The sequence below is a fragment of the Rhinoderma darwinii genome, chromosome 9 (genome assembly GCF_050947455.1).
Source record: "Rhinoderma darwinii isolate aRhiDar2 chromosome 9, aRhiDar2.hap1, whole genome shotgun sequence".
In the NCBI taxonomy this organism is placed as follows: Eukaryota; Metazoa; Chordata; class Amphibia; order Anura; family Rhinodermatidae; genus Rhinoderma; species Rhinoderma darwinii.
The window spans coordinates 59416920-59431626 of record NC_134695.1 but is presented as its reverse complement, the minus strand read 5'-3'; the positions used below and the strand labels follow the sequence as shown (position 1 = coordinate 59431626).

Sequence of the window (14707 nt, the reverse complement as noted above, 5' to 3'; positions counted from 1 at the left end):
CCCGGCTTCTTCCTCCAGTCTGACCTCCCGGGATGACAATTCAGTCCAAGTGACAGCTGCAGCCAATCACAGGCCAAGCACAGGCTGCAGCGGTCACATGGACTGCCGCGTCATCCAGGGAGGTGAGGCCCGATGTCAAGAGAGGCGCGTCACCAAGGACGCGTCACCAAGGCAACGGCCGGGAGGGCAGATCTCGGTAAGTACGAACTTTTTCTTTTTTTTTAACAGGTTGCTGTATATTGTGTTCGGCATTCACTGTCGAGGGTGCTGAAAGAGTTACTGCCGATCAGTTAGCTCTTTCAGCACCTTGGACAGTGACGGGTGTCGACTAGCCTCATCTCTATGATGGCGGCTGCGTGAAAATCACGCAGCCGCGCATCATACACGGATGACACACGCAGCTGTCAAATGGTTTTTGCGCGCGCAAAACACCGCGTTGTTTGCGCGCGCAAAAACGCAACGTCCGTCTGTATCTGCCCTTATGCTGCGGATTTTCCGCAATGAAATACTTTTGCGAAAAATTCTCCGTTTTTACGTGTGAACATTTCCTTACAAAGGTTTTTTTTATTTCAAATCCTATGTATGCTGTACTATGGAGCGTCCATGGTACCGTAATACCGTAGATAATCTAGAACATTATCCTCCTCTCTGGGTTCACAAAACAACTCTGAGCTGTAGCTTACAATACATTTTTTTTTATTATGAACAAAATTCTTTGTACATACTAGGTCTATATAAATAACACACCGGACATAGAACTCGTGTTTATTAGATTTACACTTTATATAAAATTTAGGAAAATCTTTGACGATACTGTATATTTTCTTTCATATCTCATATGAGGATGAAACATGCACCATTTACAACACCGTATATCAGGACAAGCTTTCAATGCCGAGAGATTCTTGAGACTGTTTTAAGAAAAAAGACCTGCACAGTGGGGTAACCAATTAGATGTTTGCCTTAAAGGAAAATTCTGTATTAAAGCCCATTATTCCTCTTTACCGGCCTCCTGTGGGAACACCTGCTATGTCCCCATGACAACACTTCCTGTCCCTATGTTTAGTATTATTATATGGACACTGGACCTCATAGCAACCAATCAGAATCTGCCTGTCATTTTTATAGCCTACTTAAGAAAATAATAGAGGCGATCCGTTTAGTCAGACGGGGTTCAGTGTCCCTATGGTACTAATAAAACCCATAATATTAGGCTCTGATAATTCGGCACAGGAGTATGATATTTAAATTATCAGTGTTGTTTGTTTTTTTTTTACATTTTTAAAATATATTTTTAATGAGCTTTCAGACTGATATTCTGGTAGTTCTGCTTTAAATGGGTTGTCTGGGTATTTCCACATGAAGCACATTAAATTAACACTTTAGTATATGCTGTGCAGTAATTTGGTTGAGAACATATCATGGGGACAGTGACTACTGGGGTAACCCCTGTTTGTTTACATCCAATAGGCCTAATTTATCCAAACTCTCTTACAGAAAAGCTATGTTGCCCATAGCAACCAATCACAGCACAGCTTTCATTTTCTATAGTTCTCTTGAAAAATGAAAGCTTCACTGTGATAGGTTGCTGTGGGCAACAAAGCTTTTCTGTCAGACAGTTTACACGAATGAATCGCCCCCAATTCTGTTTATGAATGGGGTCTGTGTACATATAGGAGGAGGACACCTCATCCATAAGGGAGCAAAGACTGAATAACACATATAGTAATACAAAGTGCCATGTTCATGTTCAATAAACTTTATTACATAAGCCCTAAAGAACCCCCTCTATGAAGCCTATGGCTCCACAATAACATTTGGTCGTCCGCGAGTTGTAGTAAAATCGTTGTATTAGCACAACATACGCACAGCTTCAATATTGACCTATGGGGGAAAAAGTGGCGCAATAATCATTGCCTGCAGCGTTTTCCCCTCACAGCATAACACTGAAATTGTAAGTCGCGGTAATAAAAAGTCCTGTTGCCGTGGATAACAATAGCCCAAGTTCAATGATAATCCGTTTTCCTACATACAGAGACATTGGCCTTTTTTTTTCTATTGTGGCTGCCATTTTTGGAAAACTGATTCTGCCAATATATTGTTCATCACAATTGAAGTAGCGTCTATGAAATTGACTACAACCTGCTACATTGTTCTTAAAGGAGTTGTACCACAATTGACAGTGACCGCTGGGAACCCTACCAATCGTAAGAACGGGGGTCCCAAAGCCCCAGTTCCTCTTCACTGCAACCCTGCAGTAAGGAGGAGATTGAATGAAGCAGCGGTTGAGCATGCGCCCGCCACTCCATTCAATGTAAATGGGACTGATGGAAACAGCCGAGCGCTGTACTTGGCTGTTTCCGTCATTTCCATGGACTTTAAATGGGACGGCAGCGCGCATGCTAGACCGTTGCTTCATTCAATGTCCTCCTCACTTCAGTTGAGCAGTGGGGAGGAACAGGGATTTCTGGACTTTTCCTGTGGACAGGCGATAATTGTCTTTTCCGGGAATGCCCATTTTAAGATCTCATGTGCATGGCAATGCCGTGTGCTCAGAGCCTGTATGGCAGTGCACAAATGCTGGATGACTCAACAGCATGGAGCAGTACAGCCTCCATATGCGATTGTAAATGGATGCACTACTTATTGTCACCTTTGCCACAATGGTGGCCACAACTGAATAAAAAAAATGTCAATATGTCTGTAAGAAAAAATAAAAATTGGGTGGAAATCCTTTTGAAGGTTCTTCCCACACTGTGCATGTCCGCATCTCTATTAGTACACGACCTCCTCTGACACTACAAAAACATCAGTAAGGGGGGACGCTGAATTTTACTATTATGAAAACAATGATGTCTTAGGACTTAATACTGAAGAGAACATACTGAATTAATAAACCCGGAAAGAATAATGTTACCTGTGAATGAACCAATGTTATTAGAAAACCAACATGGGCCATAGAAATATGATGTGAGCAGGTTATGTCGGTGGAACTAAGCAGCATGCCATTAAAAAACATTCCAAATCTAATGATGTTATAAGTGGAAAGGAAAAGATGAAAAGGAATGAAAATAACAAAATAACAGGTAACGCACACTCCGGAACATTTATGAAAACCTGTGCCCAAGAAAAGATGCAAAAATCATGTAATGTTTTCTACAACTGACTCATATGATCTATATCCATGGGTTACAGAAACTTCTAGCAACTTTTTCCTGGAGCCAGATGTCATATATGTCCCCCATTAAATCTTCTAGTGTCCACACTCCTCCTTCTGGCTTGAGCGGTCGCAGGTAGTGCGTGAAGCCAGCGCTCCTAAATATTCCATATTACAAGCTTGACCTTCGCGTCGCCTATTTATCTGTGTTCACGGAGATGGTGGACCCTTCAGAGAATTGCATGATCCATTGCCGGTTGCTGCATTTTGAGCAGTCCACTAGGTGATAAGGAAAAATATAGATTAATATTGTTTATTTGATGAATATATGCACATCAACAGGTACTGCCTGACACCCGATAATATTCATATTACACGTATATTATTACATAGTCTCGGGAACGGTCATTTAAAGAGGATCAATCATGAGTCTTAGGTCCATATCGTAAGCTGATAGTACGTTCCCTCTGCACCTGCACACTGGATCGTAAATGGTCAACAATGGGCCAGATTAAGTTTGGTGGTATAATCCGGCCCTGATCTTTCAAGACCAAAGTAAGAGGATGGTTGTTTGCATACAGTACATTATTATGAAAATTAGTGTTCTATGGCAGCTGCATAGGTAATACATGGAAAACCATAATATGTACATGGAATAAGATGAGACTACCCTTCAAATTCCTCATGGCTACCCTACAGATCTGTTGGCAGGCCATAGACTGCATTATTATATAATCTGAATGTCATTCCTGGATTAGGAACTGTCTTTAACCTATTAATTAAAGGATCTTCAGGAAATTTAAAACTTTGGCTTTTGTCAGGTGCTACTTGATATCTCCACACTCCTAACCTCCCATGGCAGAAGATCCTGGTGCCCTCATCCCTTTTGTTATGACTCTAGTACATTTTTCACTCTGTTTGCCGACATAAGGGTGTCTGTGGAAACAAATTCCCTTTGCAGGTTCTTACCACCCATCAAAAATGGGAACAAGACCAAGCTTTAATGGGCGTCCTCTCTCAAGAGACCCCCATAACAGCCACATGGATGACCTCTATAGTACGTACGCCCTTGGGACAAAAAGTAGTCATTGCAGTCAGATAGTGCATCTGGTTGATGATCCCGCATCCAGTTTGACAGGACCTGTAGATGGTCTTTTTAAGGCTACTTTTAGAAGATGTCTCAAAAGAATTCCCTTGTGATGTTGTTATGGGGTTATTCAGAATTACATCTTAAGTCATCTGAAGACTAATGACTCACTAATAATTACATTGATGTAACCAACAATAGCTCCCTACGTCCTAGGGTTAAAATAAATGTTCTACTGATCTGGTGGGCCCAGGTCCTGTGACCTTTGTACGACCATGGTCCCCATTTGACCGGTAAATTCATCATGGAAGCTAGTTCCAACAAATTGCGTTTATGAAGCCTGTCAGTCTGGACAGTAAATGCCATTTCTTTTCCCAAGACTGTAAAGCAGCTGTCAATAAGATTATATCATAGATGGAAAATGACTTCAGAACAGCAGCGGACAATACATTGAGCTTGCTATTTACCTTGGACTGCTTGCATTTTCATAAGACATTTGTTTTGTTGTCCGGCCCATTAGCCCCTATTGTGTATTGTCAATCAATGCCCTACATCAATTGGAGATCAAAATCAAATCTTCTAATTCTGTTCCTTAACAAATGTCAGCTTTTGAAGGTTATGATATAAATTATCTGGAAGAGAACCTGTCATCTCTACACAACTGCATATTATCAAGCATCTACATACAGTGCAAGCTACAGACTGTAGTGACCCTGCTATGGAGGCAAACAAAGCCATTGCTATGGGCATCATGTAGGTAGCTCAGACTTGCATTAAACCTCACCTGCCCTAAGTATGGGGTACCCTATCTCAGTTTCAGCAGAGCTGCTAATCTGGAGAAAGAGGGGCACAAGGTGGATTAACACGTTCCCCGGGCATCTAGGTTGGGGTTAGACAAAGTCAGTCAAGTAAAAAGTGATCTGCCCCTGACAACTTCAGGTGGGGACCACCACAAGGCCCATTTGATTGTTTAGGCCCTTTTAGCTGCTAGGTCTTTTGTCTGCCTGATTTCTTGGCTGCACCAGAGATTTTGATTTTACTCTGCCCCTCTAAATTTTGTGTCAAATTTCTTTAAATTGGAGCAGTTGCCTGATTGGGGTAGATTGGCTACACCAGACTAAATTATTCTGAGGGCCTAGCCTTCAGCTATATAGAACAAGTTTATGTCCACTATTTATTGTAATGTTTGCTATTTCTGTTGAACACAGAGGTCATATCACAAGGAAAAACTAATCTCTTATAAATGGACCCATCCACAAGTGATTTGCCCCTTTAGGTATTTATGCTGGTCCTTATGAGTTCTGTTGCGGCCGGGCCACATTACTGTGTAGAACCTTGGCCCACCAGAGGATCCTCTTGTCCTCATTTAGGACCCTAAAACCCTGCATTCCAGTTCATAAAAAAAACTACAAAATAATAAAAAATTAAGGTGGTTGTCTGGTGAAATAAAACTGATGACCTATCCTCAGGATAGGCCATTAATATCTGGTCAGTGGGGGTGGGACCCTCGGTACCCTCGCCGATCAGCTGTTCCTCTAGTTCACTTGAATGGGAGGAAGCTGTAAAATTGTGCTCTGCCACTACGAATATGTCGGCGTTGAGCTGTGTAATAAATTAAGGGGTAGCAGCATTCACCGGAGAACTGCGGCCCCTTCAAATGGTTGATTGGTAGAAGTGCTGAGAGTGGGACCCACTCCGATCAGATATTGATGGCCTAACCTGAGGATAAGCCATTCATTTTTATTTCACTGGACAATCCCTTTAATTTTAAATGTAGAGATTCCCGAGGATGTCATGGTGCCCAATAAAAATTAGAGTAGGTACTATGTAATACTACGTAAGAAACAGTTGCCATTTTATTGCCGCTTATCCCGGTGATATGAGCTGATTGAATATTTTCATATTAAACACAAGTTTGGAATCACTTTTAGTTACAGTTTGCTGTTTCATAGCGGAGCTTAGTGACTGTAACATGAATGGCAAGTTCTAAGGAATATTTAGCATACAGTGACAGTTTGCAGTCACCCTTCACTTGTTCTCAATGCTAGAACAGCTCTGAGGTCTCCCAAGACATCGGACAAGAATTTTTTTATATATATATTTTCATGCAATACATCCAGCACATTGGTGATTCTCAGCTGTGGCCATTGAACTTTTTATTGTAAACCAGGTTCGGGCTGTGTAATTTAAGGGTCATACTCGACCGCTCAAAGTTCATCCACGTGGAAATAATAGAACAATGCACAACGCTATACAAATATGAAATTGAAAATGTTTACATATAAAAAACATGAGAAAAATACCATAGCAAAAAGAACTCAAAGGATAGAATGGAAATGTAGAATTAAAGATTTTGAACATAATTTTTTTTACGTAAAAATACATATGAAATTATTATATAAAAATTAGGCCTAGTCAGGGGTGGACTGACCATTTGAGCATTAGGGCAGTGGGCAAAGGGCCCCTTGGTAATTTAGAGCAATTCTAAAGGCTATATACACGTGTCGGTTTTGATGGTTTAATTGTTTTTGCTGGTATTTTCACAAAATCATGGCAAAAATCACAGCGGTTTTGCAAAACCGCAGTTTTTATTTTTGTGCAAAATTAAGAACACCCTAAGGGCATGACCAGACATGGCGGAATTGCTCTGGAATTCCGCTGCGGACAGTCCGCTGCGGAAATCCGCAGTGTACACGTTTCTCCATTGCTTTCCACAGCTTTTTAGTGAGGTTCGTTTACACGTTGCGGAAAACTCCGCTGCGGACCATAGGCTGCGGTGCGGAATTTGGTGTCCGCAGCATACACTGGTTGTTGCGGACTTGTTGCGGACTCATTGTGGAATTTCTCCATTGACTTCAATCGAGAGTCAAAATTCCGCAATGAAGTCCGCAGATGTTATGTGTGCTGCGGAGCGTATTGGTTTTACGAACATGACATTTCTTCATTCTGGCTGGACCTATGTATTTCTAGGTCTATAGCCAGACTGAGGCCCCATGCACACTAACGTAAGTACGCCTGTAATCACGGGCCGTTATTACGGCACGGGCAGGCCCATAGAAGTCAATGGGGCTCCCGTAATTACGGATGACTACGTGTGTGCACCCGTAATTACGGGAGTGTTGCTCGGCAACGTCAGTAAATAGTCACTGTCCAGGGTGCTGAAAGAGTTAAACGATCGGCAGTAACTGTTTCAGCACCCTGGACAGTGACTTCCGATCACAATATACATCAACCTGTAAAAAAAATAGAAGTTCCTACTTATCGAGAACTCCCTGCTTCTTACTCCAGTCCGGCTTCCCAGGATGACGTTTCAGTCCAAGTGACGGCTGCAGCCACTCACAGGCCAATCACAGGCTGCAGCGGTCACATGGACTGCCGCGTCATTCAGGGAGGTTGGGCTGGATGTCAAAAGAGGGACGCGTCACCAAGGCAACGGCCGGGTAAGTATGAATTTCTTTTACTTTTACTAGTGAAAGGGCTGTCCCTTCTCTCTATCCTGCACTGATAGAGAGGAGGGAAGTAGTCTTCACCTGAATACGCAACGGCTAGTCCGCATCAATTTAATGCCCATTTTAGGCAGAGCCGCAACAGAATCTGCAACGCAGATTATGTGCGGCATTGATGCGGACAGTGGCGGAAGAAATACGCCACGTCTGGTCATGCCCTTAGGGTATGTTCACACGCAGTGTTTTCAGGCGTTTTTCAAGGGGTAAAATCCTCGATAAATGCCTGAAAAAAACGAAGCTGAATGCCTCCAAACATCTGCCCATTGATTTCAATGGGAAAAACGGCGTTCCGTTCAGACGGGACGTTTTTTTACGTGGCCATTTAAAAAAACGGTGCGTAAAAAAAGCTCTGTAAAAAAAAGTGCATGTCATTACTTGAGACCTTTTTGGAGCCGTTTTTCATTGTGTCGATAGAAAAACAGCTCCAAAAACGGCTAAAAAAAACGCATTAAAAAACGTTTGATGCTTTAAAAATGGCTCAAAATCAGAGGCTGTTTTTCCTTGAAAACAGCTCCGTATTTTGCAGCCATTTTTACTTTAGCGTGTGAACATACTCATAAAGTTTAAGTGCAGGGCCGTCTGGTATAAGCAATAAGTGCTTCTCAAATGCCAACCCAAACCAAATATATCATGGTTATAGTGGTAGGTAAGGGTATGTGCACACGATAACTGCATTTACGTCTGAAATTACGGAGCTGTTTTCAGGAGAAAATAGCTCCTGAATTTCAGACGTAATTGTTCGTACTCGCGTTTTGCGGGGCGTCCATTACGGACATAATTTGGAGCTGTTCCTCATTGGATTCAATGAAAAACGGCTCCAATTACGTCCCAAGAAGTGTCCTGCACTTAGCCTGTGTATAGGTCATAATTGTCAGTTCTGGAAAAAACACTTTAAGTAAAACGCTTCATGCATAGCCGTCTAGTTAGAATGTAATCCCTGTATCTACACTACCTGTAGACTGGGCAGGCTGAGTCTGAAGGTGACAGTCACACTGCAATGCTGTTTCTTGTTGTTTAGGTCTAGACTAAAAGTGACCATACACATTGGACTTACGTCAGCCGAACACACCAATTTTGGTGAGACTGGCCAACCATTAGCAGATGTCGGGGGATAAAAAGGATTGGGCATGTTGAACTTCAACATGCCCAATCCTTTGTTCACAAGGAGGATAAGCCGCCACCAGAGGTGCCTGAGAGCGGCTAATTCCCCCTCTCCCCATTGAGAACAATGTATGGGGAGGTCGGGAGGGATAGCTGTTAGATAACAGTTATTGAGGGTGTTTAAAGGCCCTTTTACACCGGCTGACAAGCGGCCGATGCAGCGAGCACCGATCAACGAGACATCGTTGATCGGCACTCGTTTGCTCCTGTCACAGGGAGCTATGGATGGGGACAACCTGTCGTTACTCCGATTGCTCATCCCCATACATTATTATCATGTCGGCAACACGTCTCCCTGTTTACACAGGGAGATGTGCTGCCGACAACGATAATATTTAACTTGTTTAACCCCTTCCCGAGATTTGACCTATCCATACGCCAAAGTCGGGTAGGGGAAGTATGGAGCGGGCTCACGCAGTGAGCTCGCTCCATACAATGCCGGTGTTGGCTGTATGTTACAGCCGACACTTCAGAGTAACTAGCGGCATCGCGTTCGAGCGTGATCTCACTAGATTAACTCGTTAAATGCTGCGGTCAATATCGACCGCAGCAATTAAATCGTCAGAAAGAGGGGGCGACCCCATCTAACAGCTCATGGTGCCCCCCGCAATGCAATCGCGGGGGGCGATGGTTGCTATGGCTTCCTGGGGGCTTAATGAACGCACCCAGGTCCGCCATCTTTGTACACCTATTAAGCCTTGCCTCCGGCAGGGCTTAATAGGTGCCTGTCAGAATCACGATATACTGCAATACAGTAACGATCGCTGGTTGAAGTCCCTTAGGGGGACTAATAAAAAAAAGTAAAAATTTGTTAAATAAAGTTTTGTTTTGTGTAAAAAAAAGAAATAAAAAAATTACAAGTTCGAAAAAAAAACCTTTTCCCAATTTCCCCCTAGAGCATAGTAAAAAAATAAATAAATAAACATAATTGGTATCGCCGCGTCCGTAAAAGTCTGAACTATTACAATATACCATTATTTAATCCGCACGGTGAAAAAAAAAAATTTGTAAACGGCAGAATGTCTATTTTTTGGTCACCTAATCTCCCACAAAAAATGAAATAAAAAGTGATCAAACCGTCGCATGTACACCAAAATGGTATTATTAAAAACTACAGCTTATCCCGCAAAAAATAAGCCCTCATATCACTTAATCGACGGAAAAATAAAAAACTTATGGCTCTCGGAATTTGGCGACGCAAAATAAATTTGTAAAATGTAACAGTAGTAAAATATAGAAAAAACTATATATATTTGGTATCGCTGTAATCGTATTGACCCACAGAATAAAGTTAACATGTTGTTTTAATTGCACAGTGAATTCCGTAAAAACGGCGCGCAAAAAAACATGGAGGAATCGCTGTTTTACGCCTCCAAAAACGTCCCAAGAAGTGTCCTGTTTCAGACGTTTTTGTAGCAACTCGGCGTATTTTACGAGTGTTATTGGAGCTGTTTTTCAATGGAGTCAATGAAAAACGGCTCCAAAAACGTCCCAAGAAGTGACATGCACTTCTTTTTCGCGGGCGTCTTTTTACGCACCGTATTTTAACAGCGACGCGTAAAATAACACCTCGTGGGAACAGAACATCGTAAAACCCATTGAAACCAATGGGCAGATGTTTGTAGGCGTATTAGGGGGGCTTTTTCAGGCGTAATTCAAGGCGTTTTTCATTGACTATTGAAAACTGCTCCAAAAACATCCGTAAAAAACGCAGCGAAAATCGCGAGTGGCTTAAAAAGCGTCTGAAAATCAGGAGCTGTTTTCCCTTGAAAACAGCTCAGTATTTTCAGAAGTTTTTGGTCACTGTGTGTGAACATACCCTTAACATGCGTCACTGTGCAGACTACATGTGTCTCTGCCCTGTATGTGAGGTCCAACCATAAACCAATAGATCTGTATAGATAAAGGCTATGTAAATCTTCGATGGCGAGATTTTTTTTTTAATAAAAAGGTCAATCAGTGTGATTGGTGCAACTTTATAATTAGTTTTATTAAAAATAATTTTTCGTTTTTGCATACAGAGCAGCTATATTCTGTATACAGCGCAGCTATATCGTGTGCTAAGACCTGAATCCGTCAGGTCCGTGGGACTGACGGGTCCAGTGTCAGTGGGTCCTGCATGTCTCTGACACGCAGGATCCACCTGTTATCCATCACATCTAAGTTATGAACTTAGATGTGATGGATAACAGGTGGATTCTACGTGTCAGAGACATGAAGGACACGCTGACGCTGGACCCGTTAGTCCCGTGGGACTGACGGGTACGCGATTCAGTGTAAGATACATCTGCTCTATATATAGAATACAAAGCAGCTGTATCTCAAAATGTAAAAATTGTTTTTAATAAAAACTAATTCGAAAGTTGCACCAATCACACTGATTGGGCTTTTTATTTTTTTTTTTAAATTGCTGTGAAAGGTTTAGACATTCTTTTGCAAGTTTAATACAAGTGAAAAAGTTGAAGTCTAAGTCTAAAAAGAAAGAAAACTAAGTTGATGTATACTAAAATAGCTGATGAGAGTATGTTACACTAGAGACAGATACTTTTATCACTTCTGCACAATAAACAAAATCTGTAGCTAATCAAAGACTGTGAAAGTGATTCACTCTGACACCTTAGTTTTTGTTTTAATTTGTTAAATGCGTGGGATGTGTTTTACGGTTTACTAGCATGTACCACACTTAACACACTCTCCATATATATATATATATATATATATATATATATATATATATATATATATATATATATGCATATGTGTGTGTATATATATATATATATATATATATATATATATATATGTATAAACATAGATATTTGAAGGGCTTTTCCAGACCTATACATTTTAAAGATTAGCTGAATATGGTTACAAATAACCGTTCCTGTTTCTCCCCATGTCTCTGGCTATTGATTGACTTCTTGATACGATATGTACGCCCTGGAGCTTCATAAACACAGAAGACGGGGTACCAGGTAACCATCAGTGTGGGAGCAACAGGGGATTTGAAAAGTAAGTACAACTCTTTTTGGCATTTTAAACCATATACAGCTGAGTTTAAAAAATGTCAAACTCGTTTTCATCACTCACTCCACATACACATGGTGTATATATTTGCGTAATCCATTTTTATTCTTTTCCTCCTTAGTGTATTCTGTAAGCTGTGTACTGCAAGTTGCTCAGCTATTATTTATCTACTTGTCTTGGTGACAACCCTTTACATGTAGTTGCATATACAGAAATGGTCACAGGAAGTTCTATTTGCTATACAATTTACTGCCTCTTTATGTTACACAGACTTGTTTTTATCTCCTTCCTATTATGACAGGAGAATATTGTACAAGAAATACCACTGCTTCAGAAACAAACTAGCAAGACAAATGAGAAAGAGTGAAGTTTTAGAGATATTGTAAGTTATATCTGTGTACAAAGAGAGGGGCTTGGGGGAGGTACTGAGTAGCAAACGAAGATAGGCTTTAAATTAAATGCCCACCTTATGACATCATGACTTTTTTTAGGTCCAACATTTTGTACTGATTAATTCTTAAAAAAACGTTAAAGTAAATGGATCTCCGATTTTATGATGTAGGGCTCAAAAGCCTCTGTATAAACATAGGGTTAAATGATAAAATTGTGACTGCCTGCAGCCACCACTAGAGGGAGCTTAGGAGTTTTCCTTATGCTCTTTTATCCAATGTATGAACAGTATGCAGCAAATTCTCTCTAGTGGTGGCTGCAGGCAGTCACAATTTTATTATTTAACTGAATGTCTATACAGGAGATTAGGAGCTCAGTATCAGAATAGATCGCTGATCGATGAACGCTGATGTTAATCAGCGCAGATTTTTTAATATAGATTACAAAAACAAACTAGTGTTCAAGGGTGTTTTTTTAATTCAACTAATTGTAACTTCACATTTATATAATCCATTTTACAGCTTAGGCTCTGTTCACATCTGTATCGTAGGCTCCGTTAGGGGCCTCCGTCGCAGATCCGGCAGGGTTTACCAGAGACAATATTGTGTCCGGTAAAATCACGGACATCCCGGCGGAAAGCTGACGGAATCCATTAAAGTCAATAGGTTCCGTTGGCAACCGGTGGAGTTTGTTGTGTAACGGAACCGTTGGTTCTGTTATTCCCTTGTTCTGCTCCTCTGACGGAGCAGAACGGAACTGCACAATGCAGATGTAAACATGGCCTTAGGCTTTGATAAGTAGTTTAGCTTTATCCTTGCTCAGGATCATACAAGGTAAGGCTGGGTTCACACAACCTATTTTCAGGCGTAAACGAGGCGTATTATGTCTAGTTTTACGCCTGAAAATAGGGCTACAATACGTCGGCAAACATCTGCCCATTCATTTGAATGGGTTTGCCGACGTACTGTGCAGACGACCTGTCATTTACGCGTCGTCGTTTGACAGCTGTCAAACGACGACGCGTAAATGGACTGCCTTGGCAGAGAAGTGCAGGGCACTTCTTTGCCACGTAATTTGAGCTGTTCTTCATTGAACTCAATGAAGCACAGCTCAAGATTTACGAGCGTCTCAGACGGCTCGCAAAATGCGAGGAGGAGCATTTACGTGTGAAACGAGGCAGCTGTTAACAGTCTGTCTTTTCACATGTAAATGCCTCTCATCGTGTGAACATACCCTAACACTATCTCTGCTCCATTTTTTATGCTTAGAGGGATTTTATGAGGATAAGAAAACCCCTTGAAGCTCTGCCGCATTAAAAATGAAGGAACTTTGTTATATACTTACCTTTAAATAGGTTGCTCGTGTTCCCAGCTGCCTCCATCTGTACCAGAGTTGTAGCTAAGTCTTCCGTCACTCAGACTAATGATTCGGTTTGCTACCCTAGCCCTGTATCTAAATACTAATAGTAACTGTAACCTCCACCCATCCTGGCAGGTAGCACCCTGGACACAAGTCCCTTCCCCCTAGCTCTTCTCCTTCCGCTCTGTTGTGTGGATTATGGTGAGATGAGCTGTTGTCTATAATGACGTCAAGCTATGTGACCATGGCCGCCAATCGCTGCTGGTCATAGCGATGTCCTTAAATGCAGTCTGTCATGAGATTTTAGCCTTACGGATGGCTGATACCGATAGTTAGCGATAGGTTATAGGGGTAGGGACATACCAGTAGTGCAGATCTTAGGGCTTGCATCACGGTAAAAAATAGATTTTATTTTTCCGCACGTGTATGGAAATTAGATTTTTTTTTTGATTGACACTCCCCGGTTCGGCGGACACTCCAACCTAATTTGCATATGGCACAGCGGAATAAAAGTAATTTTTAACCCTGATGCAAACCATAAGATCTTTAACCCTGGTATCTTTCTATTCCTTTACCCTATTGCTAACTAGTGGTGTCTGCAATTTAAAATCTAATGACAGACTTTCTTTAACTTACTAACTGATGTGAGCAACAAGCGATTTTGGTCTACCTTACCCCGATTGTTCCCTGATAAATTGATCCCACTGTCAGAAGTGCTCACTATGGCACCGTGTAAGAAAATCTCTGTGTGAAGACAGAAGACATCCCCCTGTTCTAATAAAAGTTACATAACAAATATTAAAGGGGTTGTCCATGGCTCGCTGTATGTGGTATTGCAGCTCAGCCTGATTCACTGTAGTGGAGCTGAGCTGCGATGCCAAACGCCATGAACAGGTGTTGTGCCGTTTAAAAAAAAAAAAAAATACATGTTTTTTCAGTCCTGGACAACCCTTTAACAGAGTAAGGGTATGTTCACACACACTAATTACGGACGTAAATCGGGCGTATTAACCCCCGAAT

At 41.5% G+C, this 14707-nt stretch overlaps 1 protein-coding gene across 1 annotated transcript in view; it reads right to left on the bottom strand.

Moving 5' to 3' along the window:
- Nucleotides 1–3087: 3087 nt before the first annotated feature.
- The window catches only part of SYT9 (synaptotagmin 9), a 156940-nt gene continuing 145320 nt past the window's right edge, over nt 3088–14707 (bottom strand). Inside the window, exon 7 of the mRNA XM_075837783.1 lies at nt 3088–3436. Coding sequence (XP_075693898.1) covers nt 3368–3436 — 69 coding nt within the window. The 3' untranslated portion in view covers nt 3088–3367. The remainder of the gene's footprint in view (nt 3437–14707) is intronic.